General features: G+C 37.9%; 1 protein-coding gene across 1 annotated transcript in view; it reads left to right on the forward strand.

Annotated features, from left to right (window-relative positions):
• Nucleotides 1–19,554, forward strand: part of LOC139124417 (NADPH oxidase 5-like) — a 38,402-nt gene extending 18,848 nt beyond the window's left edge. Inside the window, 14 exon segments of the mRNA XM_070690551.1 lie at nucleotides 1,020–1,230; nucleotides 2,238–2,431; nucleotides 3,308–3,403; nucleotides 3,406–3,507; nucleotides 4,027–4,208; nucleotides 5,248–5,439; nucleotides 5,828–5,960; nucleotides 6,417–6,805; nucleotides 7,717–7,791; nucleotides 8,388–8,597; nucleotides 10,604–10,870; nucleotides 11,293–11,459; nucleotides 15,497–15,689; nucleotides 19,192–19,554. Coding sequence (XP_070546652.1) covers nucleotides 1,020–1,230; nucleotides 2,238–2,431; nucleotides 3,308–3,403; nucleotides 3,406–3,507; nucleotides 4,027–4,208; nucleotides 5,248–5,439; nucleotides 5,828–5,960; nucleotides 6,417–6,805; nucleotides 7,717–7,791; nucleotides 8,388–8,597; nucleotides 10,604–10,870; nucleotides 11,293–11,459; nucleotides 15,497–15,689; nucleotides 19,192–19,554 — 2,774 coding nt within the window.
• The last annotated feature ends 7,347 nt before the right edge of the window (nucleotides 19,555–26,901 follow it).

Here is a 26,901-nt window from a genome sequence, read left to right on the forward strand (position 1 = left end):
GAATGGCGGCCATTTTGAATTTCAAATATCGCAAAATGTTTGGTAATTTGTTTCGCTAGTTCCAAACTTTGCAGGGTGACCCATTTTTTATTTTCGATTTGGTGTGAGAATGGTTGAAAGTTACATTGAGAAAAGTTTTAGCAAAAGTTTAAGTCGTTCACTTTCGAGGCGCATACTACCTTAAGGCGTCAATTTGAAATGTCCATGACCTCCGCTCCGCCGTACGTGCCACAGGCTGTGTACGCACCTTTGGAACAAAAAGTCGGTACAATAACAATCCTTCAAAGGTACTCTGTTGAGTCTTTGATTCTTAAACGGCTTGTCAATCCTGCGCCAATATGACTTATACAGGGCAATTGAGTCGATGTTTACTAAGGAGATCGTTAAAGAGTACACTGCGCTTTTACGAACCTCAGTTTTATTTGTGGCGTCCTATTCTTGAAGTAAATGTTTTTTTAAAGAGTCGTAGAATTTTACAGGCGCGCGCTCCACGCACTATTACTTTCGGACAATGGCACTTATTTTGAGCAACACACTGAAGATCACAATGGAACATGCTCACCGAACCTGTCTGACTTTCCTTGCCTTGTGTCTCCGTCCGTCTTCACTGACATAAAAAATGCGCAGTTTCTCGCACGTCCCCGACTTTCATCAGCACACCGGGCAGAGAGAGAGACGGTTGGTGCTGTCCCTAAAACGCGTGGTATCAAGAAAAGGAGACAGGATATGTAAATGATTGAATAGTCAAAGGGCAACACCGAGTCAGACAAGCTACCGCTGTGCCAAAGAACTCTTCTATCATTCGATACGAAGATAATACAACAAAGCCGGTGGTCAAATTCCAATACAGTGGAAGACACGCTGTATTGTGTTAAACTATCGGCTGTCTGAACTAGAAGGAAAGGCGTCTCCACTGGCATCTACGTTAGTCGGAAAAAATCTGTTCTCCTGTGTTGTTTTGTTGCATGTACCAAAGACTCTATTTGTCATTTTTACAAAGTTTAAAATGGCCTTCACAGGTAGCGGACAGATAGACAAAGATGAGCTACACACAGTTTTGAAGTCGTGCATGGAAGAGAGCGCTCTGCAAATCAGCGAAGAAAACATGGACATGTTGACTACGACTCTATTTGAAGCGGCCGACACTGACCGAAGCGGCGCGATAAGCTTCGAAGAACTCAGAGCAGAGCTTGAGAAAAACCCAGAGGTTATGGAAAACCTTACTATCAGGTAAAATGACACTCCTATTACGGCAAACGTTTCTGATTCATACTTGTAGTGGATTCAAACGTTCGATCTCAATTTGGTTATATATATATGAAAGGTTACATTCTTGTGTCGTATAACCTTGCATGCGATGTATTACAACTCAATGGAATATGACCCTAGTTGACCCAATTTCCGTGTAGGTATATTTGCTTTGCATTGGACACCTTAAGATTGAAAATAAATGATAGTACACAGTGACAAAATTTTTTAATTAGTATTGTCGACTTTTGGTATTAGTATTGTCGACTTTTGTTATGGCCAGCAAATTCATGCATACCTTTTAGACAAATTGATTTTGGTCGTCTGTCTCTATTTGTTTGTATGTTGAAAGTTGATAATAACCTAAACGGGGGAAGTCAAACATAAGATACGATTCCTGGCACATTAAAATGCATAGTCACTCTGAAATTAGTTGAGACACACCCTGTAAGTGTTTATCCACCTGTCTCCATTTTCAGCATTCGTTGAATTCAGGTAGAACGCGCTCCGGCAACACACATGCAGAAAACAGTTTACTTGTCTCCTTCGGAGACTCATCTCAAAACCTTTGCAGAAAAAAATGTCTACTGTCTTGTGTTTTTAAAATTTATTTTCTGTATGGTGACAATATTGAACTTCAAGTATCGTTAAATGTTTGTAGGTAATTTGTTTCCGATTTAATAAAAGTTGCAATGTGGTCCATAAAAACCGATATGAATAATATGATGAACCTATTAGTAAAATTTGATCTGTAGTATTAAATAACTTTGGAGGCGAAACTGTAAGTTTTAAATCGCTTTATCTCACCAATAACCGAACGTTGAATTTCATTAACTGGTACAATACCATGCAATGAATATTGTGACGCCACAATAGGACTACCGACATTCTGCAAGTGGTAGGCACTCCTCTTTTACAATAACAATATATGCAGACTTGCTTTGATCGGGCAACGTTAACGCGCTTTAGGTCTTTTTTCTTCGTTGCAGTGCCGCAAGCTGGCTGAAGCCACCCGACGAGAAAAAGAGGGTGCGCCATTTCATCCCCAGATATCTAACATGGCGGTACATACACAACAATCTGAGAAAAGTTGTCTTCCTAGTCATGTACCTCCTCGTCAACATCGCCCTTGGCATTGAAGCTGGGTGGCGGTACCGCGAAATCAACTGGTACATCATTGTAGGTAGGTAGCTTAGAATTTAAGGTAGAATGCGCCTAGGGGACAGATATTTTAACTCTCAAACTTTTACAATTCTTTTCTGATCTACCACTTGTGGGGGCTCTTTTTGAAGCTCTTGGTGTGAGAGAAACTTTCACCATCTTAGTTTTTCGAGAATCGAAAATTTTATTCTTCTCCATAGAGTTAACACCTGTCAGGGATGGCGGTCATATCGAATTTCAAATATTGTAAATATTGGGTAGTTTCTTTCTCTAGTACTAAAATCTGCACAGTGGCCACCGATATTTTATTCTTGATTTTGAAAGAGAATGGCTGAGAAAGTCCTTGGGGAAAGTTTGAACAAAAGTTTTAAGTCTATCACTTTCGGGGCGCATACTACTTTCAATATACGAGACGAAATTAGAACCCACGTGCTTATACCTGGCCAGTTGAGCAAGACTAGGCGCGGGACAAATAATTTATGGCAGTCTAGTTGACATAGAGTCAGTAAAATTTAACTACGGCCAGTCACTGTTGTAGGTTTTAAGATCCTGGGAGTATATAGTCACAACAAAACACTTATCTATATTTACAGGGAAACATTTATGTTTAAAACACTGAAAACAAACAGACCTCAGGCAGACCGTCGACAGGTTGTAGCTGAAGTAGTCACAACTGCGCTTCATCCAGCTAGCCGAATGTGGCAAAACAAATCGATAAAATCTATGACGATAAATTGCTATGCAAGTTTTAAAAAGTGAGAAAACAGTGATGTTTGTTAATCTTACTTTGAATATTTTTAGGTGAAAGCTCACCGTAAAAAGATGCACTATCGCGTGGAAAAATGTTTTTTCAATGATTTCTTCTCATTCGATACATTTTCTGTCACTATCATTACAGCCAGGGCATGTGGCCAGTGTCTAAATTTCAATTCTGCATTCATCCTCGTCCTCATGCTGAGACAGTGCTTGACATTCCTAAGGGCCACGAAGGCGTCGGGCTACTACCGCTGGATCAGAACATCATATTCCACAAGATGGTGGGCCTAGTCATCGGTTTCTTCACGTTAGTTCACACTGTAGCACATATCGGCAACATAAGTAAGCTAAATATATTAAATGTACTTATATGTAATACGAAAAACCTTGCTGTAATATTTCACGACAGGAAACGCTTAAAATTACTTCAATATACTCAATAATGATATCGTGAACTCAGGCATAACAGCAATGATCAGACGGTTCTGACGAATGTCAATGACCGTCTTGATAAACTTAAAACTTGAGATAGGGATATCATTTCAGTATACTTGAAATGATTGCTAAGTATGTATGTATGTATGTATGTATGTATGTATGTATGTATGTATGTATGTATGTATGTATGTGTGTATATGTATGTACGTGTCTGTACATGTATGCATGTATGTATGTATGTATGTATGTATGTATGTATGTATGTATGTATGTATGTACGTGTCTGTACATGTATGCATGTAACGTTCGTTCAATCAGATAATTATCTCAATTTTATTTTTACTCGGTTGCACAGCCATGGGCCCCTGTAACCGACGAATTCTTTTTTTTTTGATATCGTACCTGTATCTTTAACAATAACAGTTGCAAACCACGACGCCCTTGGCCTTGAAATCTGGGAGTGTCTCTTCACAACGAAGGCAATGGTTGGGTCAGTCGATTGGCATTACGGCACGGCGTACCTCACAGGATGGATCTTGGATCTTATTTTGCTTGTGATGGTCGTCTGCTCTATGCCCTTTGTCAGGAGAAGTGGACATTTCCAGGTCAGTTCGGAGCTAGCCTAGAGTCTCCCTTAGGGACCATGGGTATTTAAACACGCGCATGGCAAACGAAACACAGCGCGTTTTACGTCAAATCCCTGCCAACAAAACGTTTGGCAGAGCGAAAACCGACGATAAAATCAAGGTTTGAACCTTTTTTAGAACATAGGCATAGTATGAAATATTCGTAATCCTTGCATATAGTGACGATTTCAAATGTTTAGCTGACTAGGATCTTTGCTTCCCTCGATCAATCGCAGTTGCCATTTTCCTGAACGCAATGACTCATGCCATATGAGTGCTAATGTCCGTGGCACCTACGACATTAGAATGACTTACAAAGTCATTCGAACACGGAAAGAATGATACGAAGCCGAATATGCCAATCCCGAAAAAGGCTTTACAAAACTACTCTCAACCAACTGTAAAATGTAATGTTTGGCGCCGAAACTACAATCCAAATGTTCAAATCAGTATATATTGCCAGATGAATAACGAATCAAGCTTTTAAGATTCATTTTTGAATTAAATTCAGAATGTGTCTTCGTTTGATTATATCGCATTTACCCGTGCTCTGAGTGAGTGTAAAGTGCGTTATGCGTTATGCAATTTTCGTCAGATCTGACAAGTTGATTTAAGGTAGAATGCGCCTCGGGGAAAGAAATTCGGACTGTCAAACTTCTACAATTCTTTTCTGATCTACCACTTGTGGGGGTTCATTTTAAAGCTCTTGGTGTAAGAAAACGTTTCACCGTCCTAGCTTTTCGAAAATCGAAAATTTTATTTTTCCTCATAGAGTTAACAGAGGGATGGCGGCCATTTTGAATTTTAGATGTCGGTAAATCTTGGGTAATTTGTTTCTGTAGTACTAAAATTTTCACGGTGAACCCCGAATTTTATTCCTGAGTTCTAAAGAGAACATTTGAACGATTGCTTGAGGAATGTTTGACAAAAAGTTTAAGTCTTTCACTTTCGAGGCGCATACTACCTTAACTGCACCTGATAATCCTGGCCTATAAGAATGTTCCTGTCATACTCTCAGGTATTCTATTGGACACATCTCCTTTACGTTTGGTTTTGGGCATTCCTATTGGTCCACGGTCCTCGGTTCTGGAAGTGGTTTATTGCACCGGGTGTTATTTTCCTCATAGAGAAGATTGCACGGTCTAAACTAGTCAAAATGGCGAGATTTGGCAAGACGTACATCCAAGAAGCTAACCTCCTGCCATCCGGGGTACGTACGACTTACTTATTGCTTACAGTCACTCAAGTAGTAGTTGCAACTTGTAAAAGACCCTCCAAAGGTGTCAATGCACAAATTATATAACACGTGCAATTGTTGATTGCTGATCACCTATATTCAAAGTTTATTAGTTATATATTATTGGTATGACATATCTTTATATTTCAATACTAAATACGTTGATAGTGATAAAATGTTATTGACTTAAAGGTCACCCGTGACGAATGTAGTAAGGTACATCATACCCAGTAAGCCAAGTAAATAGCATGCTAACTCTCTCTCTCTCTCTCTCTCTCTCTCTCTCTCTCTCTCTCTCTCTCTCTCTCTCTCTCTCTCTCTCTCTCTCATTCTGTAACTGACATATCTGATTGTTCTCCAGGTTACACACTTGGTCATTACAAGGCCGACGAATTTTCACTTTCGTGCTGGCGACTACATATATCTGCAGATACCTGCCATAGCGAAGTATGAGTGGCATCCATTTACGATAAGCAGTGCTCCAGAACAATTAGGTATTGATTCTTTTCACCCCGCCTCTCCATGGCAAGCATAGCGAAATACCCTCTTTATCAAGGAAGATTGTGTTTCTCGTTTATGAAAGAATAGTACGATATTTTGCCCGCTACATTACCCCAGTACTGTTGTCACTGACTTCAATCCAGGAGAAACGGAAAATATGTCAACATCGAGCCTTAAATAGGCTCTAGCGTTTGTGCTTGTAGTTTTGCTGGCTTAATCTATGCCACAAAATGCATCTTTCACATACACTGAATATTTTATGCGTCGACACTAAAATGGAATGCATTAAACGGCTGATGGGCTCCATTAAATTTAAGTTTCAGTTTGTATTATAAAATATGCTTCCGAATAATAGGACACTCTATGAGCTGTGTGGTAGCTTGCCTTATCAATTGCTTTTGCATAATTAACTACACCTCGAGTGAGATTTGATTTCGCTCATACTGCAGGCACAATTTGGATACATGTTCGTTCAGCTGGACAGTGGACAAACAGGCTTTATAAATATTTTGAAGATGAGAAGCGGCGAGCCAGAGAGCAACGCAACGCGTCTATCGGCGAAGTCAACCTCGCCATCGATATGGAATCCGAAGACCGTCAGAATGGCGGCATTCCGTTGACGGATTTGAATGGGGGCGCTGTACACCGGAACTCGGTTATCAAGGAGCACATCTCAAAGACGCCATCTTACCCAATCATGCCAACAAGCGACGAGGACCCGAAGATGATCGGTTTTCGCCGGACGTCAAGTTTGCCGACAGTTCCTGTGACTAAAACGTCCGAAGAAAAAGCCGAAGTTAAAGATACCCCTATGAATGGCCATACAGAGATTGAGAAGGTCAGTATGCTCAAAATAAGCCACTAACTTGAAAGGGATCCTTTTTGTTTTCTGCCCATAGACAGTAGAGAAACGTTTCTCGACTGTCTATGTTCTGCCTCAATTTAAGTCGGACATGAATGAAAGTAATAATTTAAAGCTCCAATACAAATTTTGTTTGTTTTTTTTGAGTTGAAGTGCACGTCACCAAGGTCCATCTTTATCGTTGCACCGACTTCTGCTTGTACTTTTTCCATACTTTTCTCGTCATTTTAATACGTCACACATTTCAAAGCTTAACATGAAGTCATTTTAGCAAACCTAACAAATCAGGCCTCTAGTTTCTCGCATTTTTATCATCAATGCCGTTTCTAATCTATATTTTATTATATTTTATATGTCAACTCTTCTTAACTCTTCTTTGAAAACAGCAAAATGCACAAGGTTTTAAAGATGTCAATGTTCGGACTTTAACAAATCAGCCAGTGCGCGTTTTGTAGTTTTAGTGTAAATGTATCAGTAATTCGAACGTGGATGACACAATTACCAACATCGTTTATTTCCCGAATGACAGAGATATTCAAATGCTAACTCAGTTTTAATCTTTCTGAAATCAAGAATCTAGTAATTTATTTGCAACTAAAACGGGTTTAGCTTGTAACAATCTAAGAACATGGCTCTAATCTCTATTTCAATAGCGTCTCAAATCCGACATATATTGCTGTCCTACGTTTCCTCACTGTTACAGTTCTTTCTATTATTTAGGACATTTTTATATGCAAGAACTTCAGCTCAATTCAAACGGTACAATTCAAGTAACTAACCCTTTCGGTTTGTCTAAATGAACTGAATTTGTACAACTCTCGATAACTTTGATACATTTCTCAGCTACAGCACAACAAATGACCTTTTTTCTTTCGTTTATTACACAGTCGCCGAGAGTTCAAGTTCAGGAAGACACAAAGATCAGTGTAGAGAGTTCCAGTCACCTAGCCCAGCATGTCCGGGTAACTATACAATAAATGCTGTGGAAAATGGCAATAAGACATTTTCATTATTCTATTGTAATTTATAACAAGTTAGATATACTTTGAATACACACAAGCTAATGCAGCATATATCGGACGTTTGTGAGCAGTTACTCGCTGAGCGGACATTTTTAATTTTCTCGTCATGCTACGGGGTGTCCAAATAGATCGCGAGCAATTGTCTATCAGAAAATGTATTCTTCAGCATTTTTAGCATTTAGCATTTATTAACGGATAGGCATGGAACAATATTCACATGTGCGTGTGGGGTGGGCATTGTTGAGGGGAGTCTATAAGTAGGGAGATTGTTTGTTAATAAGAGGGTAGAGGGTTTCTTGTGTAACTTGGAAGAGGTCGATGAGAATTTTTTTTTTTCTGGCGTGAATGACAGAGGGAAACTGGTACGTAGGGGAGATTTTTATAGTCGTTTGAGGGCAGTTACGAAGAGTTTGCACTTTCATCGACAACTTTTTAATTTTGTCAAATATACCTCGTGATAGTATATTTATCCGTTAAATGTTTTTTTTTTCTCGTTAAATGTCAAAATAGGATGATATATCTGTCATGATTTTCAGGTGTACATAGACGGACCGTACGGCACTCCTACACGAGAAATAATGCAAGCCGAACATGCCATCCTGATCGGCGCGGGTATTGGTGTCACTCCTTTTGCTTCGATACTACAAAGTATTATGAATCGATACAAGAAAATGAAACAGACTTGTCCCAAGTGTAACCACGTCTGGATGAGCGACGACATGTCAGCGACGATGAGGCTGAGAAAGGTACGGCTTGTACGCAACACCCCACATAATGGCGGCACTCTGAGAAGGCTGGCCTGGGTCCCTTGACCGCCGCTCGATACGCTGTGCAAACGAGTGTTATAAAGCGCAGCCAGCGGTAGACTTTGGCGCAGGAAAGTACACTGGGCTTACAACTTAACAATGGTGGCGCTCTGAGAAGGCTTAGATCTTTGCCAAGAGAATCACCAAAATAATGCAATGATAGTGTTTTCGTTAACCAAAGAATACAATGACAAAACATGATTTAGCATGCGAAATCAAAGAATAATGCAAAAGAATTATATATATATATATATATATATATATATATATATATATATATATACACTATGATTTTACGATAAATCATGGACCTGAAAACAACACAAGGCGAAAATTACACCTATGTTGTATCCAGTGGCCGGTCGTAGATGCGTATTATTACTTAGAAAACAACATCCATTAATCTATTTAATTTGCTTTATTGGAAGGAAACCATATTTATCATATTTTCTTCCGGCTAAAAATACTGAATTACCAGGGAGAATCGATTTCAAGTTATCCAAAACTATGACGTCATATTTTTCTTTGCTAAACCCTCATGCATTTTACAAAGACCAGTATCTAAGCTTATTAAAACTATAAGGGTTATAGCATTTCAAGCCAGTTTACTTCATCAAGGAAAGAATGTTGTATCCCTAACCCTAGCTTTTGCACACCCCATACCAATACACGCAATTCAAAATTGACTCCAGAGTAGTGTATTCTTAAATATCTAATGATAACACTTTTTTCTTGTTTAATATGTCGGAATAAATTTTAAACACAAAAAGCTGTCAAAATTTTGCTTAATAAAAAGTAAATCACAATTGTTACATGGTATTTTGGGTAAAAAAATTCAAAATTGTCAAAAAATTCATTTTAAAGTCATCCTATTCTATGTACAAAAATTTATTTTGCTAAAGTTGGTGTTTCATAGAAAGAACAGTATCTGAGCTTTCCAAAAATGTAAGGTTTGTGCTATTTCATGCTAGTTTACTTAATGTAGGGGAGGATATAGTACCCCATACCCCTACCCATTTTTTCGCCATTTTTCGCGGTACATGCAAATCAAAAAACCAGTGCAGAGAGGTAGTGCATCCCCAAATATCCAATGTTAACATCTTTTTCCTAGTTCAGCTGATGCTAAAGAACAAAAAAGTACTCATGTAGTAGGTTTATGGGGGGATGCACGGTGGGCCCCTCCAGCCCACGGACTATACGCCCAACATTGAAAAATTCATCGTTAATTCAGCAAGTCAGCGTTTTAGAGAAATTTTGATACGTCGGCATACGCTGGCTAAATCGTCAAAGTCCGACAGAAGGGAAATTGTGGCCGTAGTTGACTGTGGTCAACATAATATTTTTACTCACTTAGGTACGTCATGAAAAGAAATATCTGTCCGTTCTCTTTTAACGAAAATACGCAATTTATTTTCGCTATAAAACAAAATGGCAGCCATCATGCATATTGAGTACATGTCGACTTGAGGTAATTTGCAGTATACGAAACGAAACAGTGACGCTGTATTTTCTTCTATGACGACGGAAAACGACATTAAAATTTCCAAAGTAAAATATGGACAAACGCTAACACTATAAAAGGTGGGTAATGCGAAATTTAAAAGGCCGGAAATTTGAGATAATTTCCTGTTCTAACCATCCCATCAAAAAGATTTCATGACGATCCGTTGATTTATACTGAAATAAGGAAGAAAATAGTGTCAATTCTATTGCGCAATGTATAGATAAAATATTCATATGATTCCTAAATTCGCTTTTAGATGCAACTACCAATGACGTCACAGCTAACCGTGCTAAATAGGTGTAACTTAGAACCAATGACAATAAAATTGGATAACATTCGACGAAACACAGTGAGCATAATGATACTCACTGACGCTTCAACCCTGGGCAAGAAATTGCTCAGTAGATGAACACAACTGACTCACATTTCTCTTACATGATAGGTTGACTTTATCTGGATCAATCGTGACCAGAAGTGTTTCGAATGGTTTGTCAGTCTGCTAACACTGCTTGAAATGGAACAAGCCGAGGAGGGATCCTTCGACAGATTTCTCGAGCTCCATATGTTCATGACGGCTGCACTCGGTAAAACAGACATGAAAGGCATTGGACTCCAGATGGCGCTCGACCTGCTGCACAAGAAGTCAAACCGAGATTTAATCACTGGTTTGAAAACCAGAACGCAACCTGGGCGGCCTGAATGGGACAAGGTCAGTTAATGATACCCACTGAATGTGTTAAGCACATTTTAGCTTCTTTTTCTTGAGACTGACACCTCTAATAGCCATCGTTGAGGACTCGACAGGCGAACGGCATACAATGTGTTATTTACAGCTAGCTTACATCAAATTTGAAGTCCCTATCACTGAAGATTGGCATGTTTAGTAATATTAAACACATATTAGGTACCCTTTATTCGGGCTCTAGCGCCCGTTTATTACTCCTCTTGGCCATGCTATACCAGAAAAATATTTGCATTTCTTTAAACCTATGGTCTCTCATGAAATGACAATATTTCTGGTAAAAAAGGCGCCATGGTAATTACTGCCTGCTAAGAGTTAATGTCTATTCTAAGTCTCTGGTCATTCCTGTGACTTCTTTTCTGATAGAAAATTTAATCGTTGTTTTACAGCTGTTCACCAAAGTCGCCGAAGAGGGTCGAGGGAAGGTTAAAGTTTTCTTCTGCGGCTCGCCAGCTCTGGGAAAAGTCATCAAAACACATTGTGAAAAATTCAAGTTCAAGTTTTCGAAGGAGAACTTTTACATCGCTGGCGATCTGTTGACTCTTTACCTGCCTATGTATGCATATCAGTCTTCCAATGTCACCTTCCGATCGCCTGCATGCCGTTATGACGTCATTGATTACGAAACAATTACGTAAATAGGCACAGACACGGCAAGATGGTGGCATGACAAACTCAGTTCACCCAGGTAAATTGACAATGAGATACAAGCCAGCACTGGCGGCCTCCATTCAACACATGTGTTTGAATGTCTTTCATAGAAAGTTTTAACATATCTCGCCATATATTGTCTTCAATTTGATCTGCCTTTTCGTCGAACGTCACCTGAATCGCATTCTACTCACTGAAAGAAACAGCATGTGACACATTGTTAAACGACTTGAGAGTTCAACATAATGCAGAACAATGAACTCTGTGTCATTATTCGCATGTTTCTTTAAATTAAGCCAACGGTGTGACTGTTGTGTCACGTGATGAAATAGACGTCCAATCAGACGTAATGGCGGTACTGGTTGAGTCAAAGTCCTGTATATGTCATCAAATGAGCAAAAGAAGATATAAATATACCTCGAAATTCAGAGGATCTTGAAGAAATCTGAGAAGATAAACAGTGAGTCAACTCAGGCAAATAAGAATGGTTCTTATTCAATAGGAACATTTAACGACTACAAAAAAGTACTGTATTGCCTGATTAAAACACTTCTTAATGTTATAATAACGGAACTATTTTTTCTTCAGCAAATGTATTCAATATATCTGGCATACGTTAATTGTGATTTGTATCCGTTAAATGTATAAAGATGCATATAACAATAAAAATCAGTGTCAGTCATCATACTATTTACCACCCTGCTTTCACACCGCTATTCAGTATTTGTTAGATTGTAGAAGTATAGAATTTTTTAGAAAAACAACCGGGTCAAGTATTGCCAAAATGAACTGTTTTAACGTATACTGGGTACTTTGAAGCCATTTCTAATCATTGTAAACTGCAAGAAGCTGTATTAGTTTTGTTTTATAGATGGAAAAGTGCCTTCTAATATGAGCACTAATTTTGATTTGGTCATTTATCATATGAACATTCAGCAGAGCTCAAGGCAATGGTGATGAACTTTGCAATCCTTTCGTTAGTCAAAAACTAAATATATATATATATATATATATATATATATATATATATATATATATATATATATATATATATATATGTATATATATATCGCTTTATTTATTTCAACACTTTTGTCATTTATTTCATACATGTAAGTACCATGAATTATCGAATGAAACTTCTGACACACATCAAGATCTACCCCGCTTTGCAAGTTTTGTGAAAGGCATAAGGTCGCTCTTTGTCCAATGATGATGTTGAGTTTTATTTCACAAGAGAAATGTCGTTTTGTTCACTGATATACGTTGAGATGTCAACCATCTGAGATCTACTCACACTTGGCGTATACATACATATATATCACGTAGATGTCACATAATATCTTGTATGTACCAATAATATAGTGAGATGTGGAGATGGGGAGTGGAGATGGGACGACTTACAAATTAGCATGTCTCAGTGAGCAGAAGAACAATAAATATTTGCCCGCATTTGAGCGGAAGGATTTGAAACGATAATGACCTTATCCCTTTAACACAGGTAGCCTTGTCAATCCTAAATGTTGATGCAATAACTTCAAAAATACTGTCGTAAAGATGAAAATGTTACGATAAAGAGGATAGTGGCTGTAAATTTTCATCAAAATGTCATCGTCTTTCTTTTAGAATAAATTACAGTTTTTTATTCCTTCCCTCGGAATGTGTAGTAACACAAAGTATTAGCCTTGCAGAAAAGTCATTGAATACATCCTGAGATGGTACTATTGGAAAAGTAAGTCAGTTGCCTATGTTTACATCGGGCACTGCTCAGGTACAGGCCATATCAGCAAGCTGAACTCTAAGCATTCCTTCATAATTTATCGAGTTGAACAAGAAACTGTATTTACACAGTCGACGGAATAGAAGAAATGATTCCGAAATCACAGATTCGAGAAAGTTAGTGGCTGTTAATAATTCTGACAAATAATACAGCATTTGTGTATATTTTGCCACGTCCGTCATGTATATAATCGCACCTTTGCCACTATTTTGAAGTTGTTTTTTCGTATATATTCCAATTACTTACTTGTTATTTATTTATTCAAATGTATGATATACTTTCAAACCCCTTGAAAGAGTCATCCCGAAAAATTAAGTGAATAGGTACTATTTACAATTGCAACAAAATTATTGTCTTTTACGTCTAAGGGACCATAGCTGATTAAATATTCACGACAAATGAACTTCCTCGCATTTAGCTGAGAGTAGGTTGGGTTCTATTTCGATTAGTGTGATGCGCAAATACATACTTACTATTTATACTGTATACTGTGTATACTGTATATTAACTCAATGCCATGATTACGAAACCTTGTTTTTGCATGACACTCCATCTCCTTTGAGATTCTGTTTTGAAATCATGTTTATAAACGTCGTTAAAAGACATGCCATTATGAACATGTTCAGCAATTTATCGTATTTTGGAAAGATAAAAACTTAAGTCTGTCGTTGAATATTCGTTCTTCCGAAGTTCCGTGCTGTGTGGCCTTTAATTATCTACGGTCCCTACTTTATTATTTTGAACGTTGTTTTCTATTACCACTTTCATCACATTGTTACCGAACGCAGTTTTTGAAATCTACACAACTCTGTAAACCTTTTTGTTTCGTTTATCCTTAATTGACATATTTTACATCAGTCAATGAAAACAATAAAATAATACTAACATTATGATGTACATCGAATTTAGTTGTGGAAGAGTCATTTGAAAGACTATAAGAGTCTAAGGCAAGCAAACTTTATCACTGTAATCCATTGGGTCATTCACTGTTGTGTAGTAGCAGGCATATCAGACAATTTTTGTGTATTGGGGTGAGGGATGGTCGGCCAACAGGTTTTCTTGTATTGCAGCTGAAAAACACAAAAGCGTTATTTGAGAAGATTTTCTATGACACCCAGGCCTATGGAATGCTATTGAAAAGGGTTGACAACCTTAGCTTAATAAAATCTTGGATGTCAAACCATCCGACCATCATTAACAAATCAGTTTATGCATTGAAGTACTACCCTTATGGAATGGTTTACTTGGTTGTATTTAATCTTTTCCCTTTCTTGACGTACTTATGATCCCGATGAAATTACCTAACCAGTAATTCAGCCGCGGCATAAAAGTGTAAATAAATGCCAATTAGCAAGATAAAAAAACATATTGTATCACAAAGGAAATATTGGAGACGAAGCGCCAAAAATCACGTGACCCTAGGAACTCTTTTTAAATGTTTAGTTTAATTTTTATTGCAAGTTAAAAGTGGTAGGCATGATTGAAGGCAAATGAATATTTTGAAATGTATTATGTCACAAGAAATACCGGAATAAAGTTGTTGTCGCGGATTCTTGAAGTGGTTAACTAACATAACTTGCCAGAAAGTATATGGTATCAAAAGAAGATGCATAAGGTGTAGATTTGGTGTTACATTTTGGCCCTAAATATTACACAAAATTGTAGCTTTCATATTCTCCAATCAAACATGATCTTGCTGACAACAAATATGCCACTCATTTATCATCATATTTCTGTGGCAGCCATTTTGAGTGAAAAATGGTGCACCCATCACTTTGTGCAAACGTTAACGCGCCTGGTACATACCTAATACTTGTCTAACAACCGTTTCCTACCATAACTACCCAACCTGAGGTCAGTGCGCTCACGAAGCCAATTTGACTCATCACGGATGCAGGGCAGCACTCCTGATGCTTAGAATTAATGTATTGTACACAAGACGGTGTCGCAGAAATTATTCGTCTGAACATTGTGCTAAATATAGTTTGTTTCAGTTAGGAAAAGTTTGGTAGTTTTAAATTTCGAATGCATGATTACCACAATATGAAGGGAACAATGTCCTGCTATCAACATGTACCTTTATATGGGTTACATGGTCCGTTTGAGTTAGTGTGCGTGCGTATATATATAGATGAATTGCATGAACTGCAACAATACACCAGACGAAACATATTAGAAATAAGTGGTATACCTCAACATGCTGGTGAAGACACCGATGACATTGTAATCCAGTTAGCACAGGCAGTCGGTGTAACTTTATCAGCAAGTGACATTGACATTAGTCGCCAGCACCAGGAAACGACGACTGAGAGGAAACAACCACCGCCAATTATCGTGAAGTTCACAAGAAGAACAGTGAGAAATAACATTTACCACTCCAGGAAGAACTTAAAAGATAGGTCACCAAAACAGTTGAATCTTGATAGACATGCAACAAACAGAATATACATTAATGAAATAATCGCAATCATACCGATCCATAATCCAATAACACTAGGTCAGAATGAAAGTCTGTCCCCAGAATGAAAGTCTGTCCCCAGTTATGAAGCGCTTATTTCATCAAGCAAACGAACGACGCAAACTGCTCAACTGGAAGTTCATCTGGACAAACAACGGAAAGATATACACCAGAAAAGACGAAGACTCGCAACCCATCATGATCACTACAAGCAAGGCCGTTAACCGCATAGCCTGAACTGAGAATTTATCGACAATTTTAATTACGAAATCACCATGGACATAATTTCTCAGCCTTCAATTCTCAAGTGTTGTTGCGATTCACTTTCCATTGAGGATTTCAATTCAGGTAATTCCAACACGCTGGACTCATTATCACTTTCCGTACTTCATTTAAATATTCGTTCAATTAGCAAACATTTTGATGATCTTGTTCACCTGCTGAGTATCATTCAGCATAACTTTCCCATCATCGCTCTTACAGAAACCTGGTTACATAACAATGTTGATTGTTCTCTGTTCCAGCTGCCGTCATATCAACTTATCACTTGCAATCGTCAACATTCTCAAGGTGTTGGTGTCGCCCTGTATGTACATTCGTCATTGTCATTTTCTCGTATCGATCATATCACCATCGCTAATTGCGAATCATTATTTATTGGGACTTTCTTCGAAAATAAGTGGTTAACAAGTAGTTGGTCTCATTCCTTGATAAATATGAGATCTTGCTGGAAACTCAATACGGATTCAGGAAAAAAAAACATAGCACAAAACTTGCTTTGGCCAATCTTGTCTCGGATATAGCTGACAAACTTGATGATGGTCACACAACTCTTGGTATCTTCATCGACCTTAAAAAGGCTTTTGATACCATTGATTATAGCGTGCTTTTGCAAAAACTGGAGCATTATGGAGTCAGAGGACTTCCGCTCTCATGGTTCGAGAACTACCTTCAAAATCGTCAACATTCCGTTGTCATAGATGGAGAAACTTCACATCCTAGACAAGTACCATGTGGTGTCCCACAAGGTTCAATACTTGGCCAAACTCTTTTTCTGATCTACATTAATGACATTGATAAATCAATTAACTTCTTCGGCACCATTTTACAAGTGGTATAGCCACAAAGTGATGACGTCAAAGATGTGCGTACTTATGGAAATGAGGTCGAAGGTTACGTTCTAAAAGGGGCGATAAATTATTTTTGGGGTAAGAGTTAGGAATGGTGGCTTGGAAATTTTAGGGGGAAATGATTGAAAAGTAGGGTCCCAATTTTTTACCATCTTCACTCCTTTCCCTCATTTTGTAGTATCCTATACACATTTTCATTCTTTTATTGAGTTTATGCCTCTGTATTGATTGCTTTATTGCTTGTCTTTATTATTTTCTCTGCATTGTCGTGTTTGTTGTGCAAATTTGTTATTGTTTGAATATTTTTCATATTTTTTGTTGTATTTGCACAGTTAAAGTATAAACTTAAATTTTCACTTGTTTAGGATGTTTTTTATGTTGAAAACTTTGTGTTTGAAATTTATTATTGACTTTGTCATTTGCTGCTTTTTTTACAATACGAAACTCAAGGTGTGTTTTCCGTTTTTGACAGGATACACTTTTATATAAAAGTGGTTCTTCACTCAACTTGTATGAAATGCAATATTTGATTGCTATTGTAGATGAAAACGTGAACAACAATTCGTTGGATATGCCACGGAAATAACATAAAATTCCACCCATCGATGAAGTGAATTAAGTACAGAAGCAAACAAAATTAGCTGCCAATATAATGATTTAGGGTGCTTATATTGTCACTAGCAAGAACTTCGTCTGGTTTGTGCATTCCCAGTGTCACACATCAGCGGCAGTGGCCTCCTGAGTTGTAAACTTAGGCGTGATATTAGTTTTTAGACCGTCTCAAAACATGTGGCATAATATGGTGTTATGTGCAGAGTTGCAATTAATCGATGAAGGGGACTGTAAACTTGAAGGACAGAGAATTGAAATATGTTGAACAAGTAAAATCTACGCCTTAGCTTTATGGCCGAAACGCCTCCGCCACATGAACTCATAATAGTCTATAAAGACAAGTTGGAAATAAGTGTGAAGCCAATCCAAGTTTGCATGGCATGCATCCACATGCCTTCAAAGGTGCTGGTGTGGGCGAAGGTTTGAGGATCAACAAAATGAAGACAATGATTAGCCATGAAATGAGAGAACTGAGGAGACTTGGACAACAAAGAATAAGCCCCCTACCATTCATCGGAATAATATTTGAACCTCTAGGAACAAATCGATAAAGCATCGGCATTACGTACGCCGGTCAACAGAAATTAAAAAGCAAGCACAAACATCGCAACCAATAACTCCAATCACCAAATGTCTGTCACTGTAAGCTGTATTTGGACTTCCGGAACTAAAAATGCATTATAGATGTTGTTTTTTTTACATCCGTGTAGGCTCCCTCTTCATAAATTTCCATAATACAGCCTGGCTAAAAATCTATTGGGAGGCATATCGCGAAGATAAAGGAAACAAATTTGTCGACAAAAATTAAACCAATAAATAACAGAGTTTGAACTAATTTACAGCTGTGATTTTCGGTCTGTAGAAGAAGTAATGCAAATGAAAACATGCAAAGATTTTTGGCCGTCATATTGATTATTATTTGCATTTGAATGAACTCTGAATTCTGTTATGTAACTATGTGCCGTCTTTGGCAACGGCTATATTGAAATGGGTCAATATGGCCATAATAGCTCACTTCGCTCACTCCGTTCCGACAATTTGGTCAGCTAACCCCAATTCCTGGCCCCACTGTACTTCACCAATACAAAAACTAAGCTGTCGGAGATTGTGACAGTGATTTGAAGAAAGTGCAAATTTATATTATTTTAACCTTATCAGTTAGTCGGTGCCGCAATTACAGAGCGTCTGTGTTTTGTGTATGGCGATTTTGACGTCATCAGTTTGTGGCTATACCACTAGTAAAATAGTGCCACTTCTTCAACTTTAGACTGTTTGCTGATGGTACTAACTTATTCAAATTCACTAAATCACAATATGCTAATCTCGACCCCATTAATGCTGAATTAAACCTGGTCAATAATTGGTGCAAGAGTAATAAACTAACCATTAATGTCGACAAGACAAACTACACGATAATTAAAACGCCTCAGAGGAGAATTTCTATAGATGGACATCTGTCAATTGATAACACTCGGATAAAGGGCGTGACATGTGCAAGGTATCTTGCAATATTAATTGACTCTAATCTCTCTTGGAAATCCAATATTAATAATGTTATAAAAATCATCAACTTCGTACACCAAACTTTATCTCACCCTTGCAATGCTACCCGTTGCGTTAATTGTAAATATATGATAACCACTGATACCTTTACTAGCAAAGTAACGGGAGAACGATTCAAAGTGAGAGGCAACCTATCGTGTACATCAACATGGGTAATTTACTCGATCGTCTGCAGAAAATGTCAACTAATGTACATTGGACAAACACGGAATATGGTCAAACAAAGACTTCCGGCCATCGAAGCTGTATCCGTAGACGACAGTATAACACTAGCCCACTAGTAGCACCACACTTCAATGGATCGGGACATTCGGACAGTGATCTCGAGGTTGTCGTCATCGAACAAATCACAAACAAAGACCCTGTCATGTTGGATTCTAAAGAGACATTTTGGATAAAGAAGTTGAAAACAATGTATCCAGATGGCTTGAACACCGAAACCCCTCTGTCCTTTTAACTGTCATCCTTCATTCACAAGTTCCTTTCCATTGTTGCATTTACACCTGTTTTTGCGTCGACTGTTCTGTTAATCGATTTGGATAATTGATTTACATACTTTGCACTTTAAAACCCTAACAGTGCCACATGTACTTGAGTTCTCCAGTTGGACCTGATGATGCCCTGTAAGCAGGGCGAAAGCTAGTCACCGTGAAAGCCTTTTTGTTGTGTCTTGTTGAGACCATCCTCACTTCCGATTTATATATATATATATATATATATATATATATATATATATATATATATATATATATATATATATATATATATATATATATATATATATATATATATATATATATATATATATATATATATATATATATCCCATGGTATTTTTCTCTGTTTGACGTCATCGTATACGAGTGTTTTTCGCGGAGCCGTACAACTCGAGCCGAAGGCGAGAAGTTGTGCGGCTCCGCGAAAAACACGAGTATACGATGACGTTAAACAGAGAAAAATACCATGGGATTATATATTTATCACATGAACAGTCTTCTTATTTTCTTTTGGATGTGAATGGATCAAAATTATCGTAACAAATTGCATGAATTTCGTCGCTATTTGTGTTTTACTTACGCGGATTACTTTCATTTATAGAGTAAAGCGGCCCGTCACCCAGGAGATACTTTCATTCATAAATCCCATCAAGCTGAAATTTGCTACATGAAATGGTATCTCCACCAACCAGACATACGGATTCTGTCACGTGAACCTGTCAATCATTGTCTCGCGCAGTACCGATGCCAAGGCAAGTCGGCCATCGATCGGTACGGTGCGCGGTGGACATAACTTTCATCGTGCTAGCGACGGATAGCCATAGTATTCAGAGTTATTCAGAATATTTACAAATAGATTTATGAAGTAAATGCAACGACACGATCGAAACAGTAATTCTCATTCTCAAGATTCCGTGGCTTTTCAAATATCACACAAGTTTACGACCGTGGCGAGCGCGAAATATTCCGTTCGATGACACACACATGCACAGAGTGTACCTCATTGCATGTTTATCCGGGATGTTTATGCCCACAACGCTGCCGTCACCGGTCTCTGCCATGCCGGTGTCAACTGGTTAATCCCGATCTCGGTCGTCAATGTTTTCGTCTTAAGGACTTTGACGTTTGCAGTGACATATATCTCACCCGTAGATACATCCTAATTTTACTTGACGGAAACTCTGTTTTGAGTGTTGTCTGAGTCAACTTTCGAAGTACATCGGATTCCACAGCGCTGCAATGCATATAGCTGATGTCTTCGCTAGCGCTACAGCCTTACGCGCTACAGGTTTGATTCCGAGCAAGAATTTACAGAATTTGTTGTATGATGAAGGAAATTTATCGTTTTTAGTCGAATGACTTTATGCTTGTGCCTGTATGTCGCTTTCCCGAAGATTATACTGTACTCATTTATTCAGTTGAACTTCCGTTGAGGTGTAGACCCCGGGGGTGTAGATTTCAGGTTTATCTCCAACAGGGATCGCCAGGTACGACGTCCACATTGAGCCTTACGAGGCGACGCGACTGGATCGGCGGTATCCCCATTCGATTCTCGAGAACAGCTATAGTTTTAGCGACTAGAAATTTCGCTGGACATGCCTTCTATGTTTCCATGTGTGGATTTATCGGGTCACCTTTTTTGTAAAACTGTCATGAGAGCACGGCATCGATCACGACAAATCGGTCTATGTTCACGTCGCGGCCCGCATGTATGAACGGTACCATGCAAGAAAAAAGTTCCGGTTGATGACGTACAACAGGGGTAATTCGGATTTCTTATCCGTCCTGTTCTACGTCACACAGGTGGGAATTCGGGCCAGTTCATGTGATAAATATATATATATATATATATATATATATATATATATATATATATATATGAAATACCAGCACAGTATCGACAAAATGATGTCGCTCATTTACACATTTAAAAGAATTACCCAGTAACTAATTTTTCTAATGGAGGTATTCTGCGTACTATCCCCATGTTAATAAATTAAAATGATAGCAACAGCTCAATATTACGATTGGTTGAAAGACAATAGAACATGGGGATACTACGCAGAACATGAGAAAAATAATTTACTTGGTAATTATTTTAAATATGTAAATGAGCGATATCATGTTGTCGATACTGTGCTGGTATTTCGTGGCGCCAGAATTGTTATAGTCCAAACAAAGAAACGTTGCAGCTTGATCACTCGCGTTCAAGAATGTGAGTGTGGAATATTAATATTCTGTGCGCCAATTTGGAAGATTATGACAATAGAGTGAAGTTGGTTAAAACTAGTATCGCAAACATATCCTATGGTGCATACGATTCCATAGAAGCTCATACCTTCATATCGAACTAAAAAGTTAAAATGTTATTGAAAAAACAAATCTTTAATGAAAGTTGATTTGATTTTTTTATATTGTGACATTGTCAAAGGTAAACCCACACTTGGAACTCATGAGGATAAAGAAATCACTAAATTAATAAAAAAATCACTTTGCTTCAGCGGTCAAAATATTCATCCTAGTATTAAACTCTATTTTGTTAGTCCGCATAACTTTCCTTTAGATTCTGACAGGGCGGGATCTTCAAAAGATAATGGCAACAATCATCGATGAAAGGATATATTGGTGGATCAAATCGTGCACGTAGTACAGGCTGATTAAAGCGCGCCGTGCTTCTCAAAGCTTTTCAATGCATAACATGACACGTACTTGTCTCCTACGTGTAATAGAGCTTGAGACGATAGCGCTCGTATTAAATTGACTCTACAACCAACACGTACCGTCATCAACAGTGAGAAAATGTAAACTTTTATTGAAACTTTTCTCAACAATTCTCTAGATAAAATTGTACATGTTATTGAATCGTATAGTATTTTGAATTTTCTGATTTGAAATAATCACAATTATACCCATCCATAATCCTACAACAATAGGTCAGGATTCGTTATTACATAGTCAATTGCTACAAAGACAGGTAAAAAAGAGCACAGAACAGCCAGCAAAGTACCGGTCCACACAATGCTCTTGCATATCGAATAAGCTGGAAAATGTGTACCACATAATCTGTTGACAGTGGAATATTACTGACGAGATGTGCATTGGAGTCAAGTTGCAGATACGAAGCACAAGAAGCCGTAATTTCTTCAATCTCAAATGCTGGACGATAAATCATAGCGAGATAGTCACTGAATTTGGAATTATTCATAGAAATTTATCTAAATGAAATGTTGAAGTTTCCAGCTACAGAGACTGTGTTCCGTTTGGTTAAATTCTGGATAAATTCTGCCTTGTATAAGTACAGAACTGTCTGCAAGCAAGGGGGCACAGCTAGTACCTATAGGAATTCCTATACACTGTTTAAAACGTGTTCTCCATGTTCAACAAATATGTTGTCAATGAGGAAATCAAGCATACTAATAATGTCTTCCTCTGTATAAAAACAAACATTAGAATTAGTGATATTCTTAAAGATGCACTCCCACTTGGTCACATTTTTAAAACATGTTTTTTTAATGCCAACGGTCGATATTGGACGTGGCGACTGCGCGCGGGATCACCAGATATCGATTAAAACATGTCATTTCCCGAGCGAAATTTTCACATCCCGAACTTTTACGATCGTTTCTGATTATGACCGAAATCCCCCGCAGGGTTATTGTTGTGCTGATTGACGATGTTCTAGGGAGTCCATAATAAGTTTGCATGACGCAATTAATTTACCTCCCACTGCGAAGACTTTATATACAGCATTATGCCTTTACCTCAGGTAAGTATTTTAAAAACGTCTCCTTAGTTTTTGTCGTTTTCATTATTCTCAATCAGTTGTATTATATTTTAACCAATATCACACAGATATAAGTTTTGACGTATAAAATATTAGCCGCCTCTGATGACTACATTTTGTCGTCTGCTACACAGTTACGCGTGGTTCGATACATAAGCTTACATAGCGGCCGCCGCGTGGTATGCGTCTATGCATACCACGTGGCGGCCGCTATGTATAAGGCAAACGTAACTGTGCCAGTCACCTATGCAAATTCTGGTGGAATCAGCAAACTTTCTTTTTCGATTTTTGCCGAGTCAGTACGACTCGGCTTTCTCCCGCGGAGTATGACCGATCACAGACGCGAGTGGTACTGTGGCGTACAGCAGTCAGCGTAGACTCGTACTCCATAGCTTATTTGACAACGACTAAGTGCCAAACGTTCGATGTTCGGAAGTTGATTTAGGTGGGCCACCGGAATTCAAAACTTTTACTTTTTGAGGACATGTTTTTATCGATATCTCGCGATCCGCGCGCAGTCGCCACATCAAAAATGGACCGTTGGCATTAAAAATGGTGTTTTAAAAATGTTACCAAGTGGGAGTGCCACTTTAACAAAATATATAGAATTATATCATACCAGTATATTGACGGTGCAAAATGCAGCGACCTGATTGTCGAGACGTGAAAAGAACCATGGTATATTCGCGATATACCACTATTAGCACACACGCGAACACTCGGCAACTGCAAAAATCCTCTTTTGACGTTTCATCCCAGAATTTTAATATACTCTTATGATATAATCAATAAAATACATCCAGCGACGGTATACCACTCTTTTTTGACCAGTCCACTTCATATATGCACTCTCTATCGCTCATGCATATATGTCGTGGACTGGTCAAAATCTCGTGGTATACCATCACAGGGGGTGCTTTATTGCTTAATTATACCCTATTCCACACAACATTTGTAACGGCGTGAACCGTTTGCGTACCAAAATGCTTGTTGATGATGCTTTTAAAGCGGGTTTTTTGTCAATTTATTATATAAAGAGGAAAATCGAACGTTTTAATGAATGTTATTTTTGAAAAAAGGTCTTGATTGCAAATTATCCGAGAGCTTATCGGAACTTTGTAGTATCCACATTTGATTTATACCAATCCGAAAGAAAATAACATTAAGCTTAACTTCCATTGAAGCATTGTCTAAGGTAAACTCGAAACAGGGAGATCACAACAATGCATTGAATACAGAACTCACTTTTCTTTAAGCTTCAAAATATAAACAAAGTTTGACTGTCCTAAAATGAGTATGTAGAATAAAGCAGGTAGCATTTATACCTCCTTTGATGATAACAATAAAGTCATGTTTACGTCATTGTTCCAAAACAAAAAATATATCACAAAGTGGCAGCCATGAGGGCACCCACATGTCATTCGTCAGACTTATATCAGCATCGTTTTGTCTACAAAAGTTTATCATAATACAACAATGGAACACACATTTACAATGTACTTCCCTTTTAATTCCCTTGCAATGTAGTTAGGAAATTAAAAGGGACGTATTCTGTTGTTCATAGTCGTTATATAAAAATCTGTATACAAAATAAATTGTTAATTTGCTCGATACCTTCGAGCAATGCCATCATCAACGCTTCACTTTTACAGTAAATGTGTTTTTTTACAAAAGAGGATAATATGAAATAGTGTAAACTTTCAAGATGGGCATTTAAAAGTTTAACTAGTAAGCCGGATAACACGTAGTTGAAAGTTTCTTGTCTACAATTTCTATATTGTTCTGGTTAACTTGGTAACTCACTAGTGGCTCTAGGTGAGAATATATGAGTAGCTACTTCATTCTCCGATGAGTCATACATTCACTTTTTTGTCGTGTTATATCTGGCCGTGCGAAGCAGGTGAATTTACAATGTGAAATAATTCCATTTCATTTTCCTTTTCCAACGAGACACGTATGAAACCTAATACGTGTACCTGAAATGACTGTTTATTATAAATGTTTGACAATGCAACTCAGATGTCAACGTTGTTAATTTGTATGGTCAACTGCCCAAAATGTTTCGTGTATGTGTTAAGCTTTTGGGCGGTTTAAAGTCAAAGAATGTCCTCGCATCGACACCTCGAAGATGTCAGGAAGATGTCTAGTGCACATAAGTGACCTTGGAGAACCATGGTGGGCTTTGATTAGCCGACAATTGAATATATGCGTCAGTGCCAAGACTGTTTTTCTATTTATTTATGACTTCAACAACATTTAGGGAAATTCTGGACATGGGAGGCATTATCTTCACACAAAATTGTAACATTTGTATTCACTTGTGTATGTTCCTCTTTAACGTAATTTAAGCTTTAAAATTTATTTAAAATAGAGATTGTCTCCCTTTGATGTCTATTGACAAAAGTCTGATGTGTGACTTGCATTCGAGGATGAATACAGGACTGGAGACGTAAATGGTAATATTCAAGACCAACGAGAAACCTGTATATCTTATTCCTTCACAACATTTGAGTTATTTTTCAACTTTGATTTGTTTCTCTATAAAGCAGATAAACCGAGAAAAGAATGTTTGAAATTGTTTCATGAACTCATTCCCTTATGATATGTTTGTATTGGTCCTGCAAAGTTGATACTTGGGTCGAAGGCTTCCAAAAGCTATACAGATAGCGACAAAAATAATTAACTATTGTTTAGTAATTTTGTAGCGTTCTACCAGGATGTAGCATTGAAGTACAGAAAAGTTCTCTTCTTCCACTGTGAATTAGGAAACACACATGTTTCGAACAGGTCACTTGTCCTTCATCAGTGTCCATACTTTCTCCGACAGAAAGATCCAAAGGCAGGCGTGTTAACAGCTGAGGGTACGAAGTGTCAAAACGATTCAAGTGTTGACACTGATGAAGGACAAATTATCTGTTTGAAACACGCCTGTTTGCGAATTCACAGTGGAAGAAGAGAAGTTTTCTTACTCCAATGTCGAAACTTTCATGATGAACGTACACAGTATTATACGGCGTAGCATTTTTTAAAATGTCTGAGAAAATTGTGTACTGAACTCGCTAATTTTCAATTAACGTTACGTTTTTCAAAAATAATAAGAGTGTATATCGAACCCTACACAGAGCTAAATTCTTGCGATTGCCTTCGATGTGTCGTGTTGGCAAGTGCGATTGACAAAAACACCTGCGACTCATATGTGCATGACAATAGTATACTGAAATGTAAGCACTTTTGCTGTAGCTTTTTGACGTACATCTGTCTTACCAGAAAACAAAGAGAGGAAACTCTGGGTCACAGTTAAAACTCTTCATGTAACGATACTAACGGGAAAGTTTGTTACAATTATGACAGCGTAATGCAAAGAGCTTCCCAATAAACATGAAAACTCATCTTTATTCGGTTCACTGTTAAAATAATTGCAGTCGATTCCGTTTTGGTATGCCATCGTTATCACGGTATACACTGCCGTTATAATGAAGGTATGACAAAATGAACAGTTTGTCCATCGGAATCGGCGTATAAA

This window comes from Ptychodera flava, assembly GCF_041260155.1.
Source record: "Ptychodera flava strain L36383 chromosome 23 unlocalized genomic scaffold, AS_Pfla_20210202 Scaffold_24__1_contigs__length_23054250_pilon, whole genome shotgun sequence".
In the NCBI taxonomy this organism is placed as follows: Eukaryota; Metazoa; Hemichordata; class Enteropneusta; family Ptychoderidae; genus Ptychodera; species Ptychodera flava.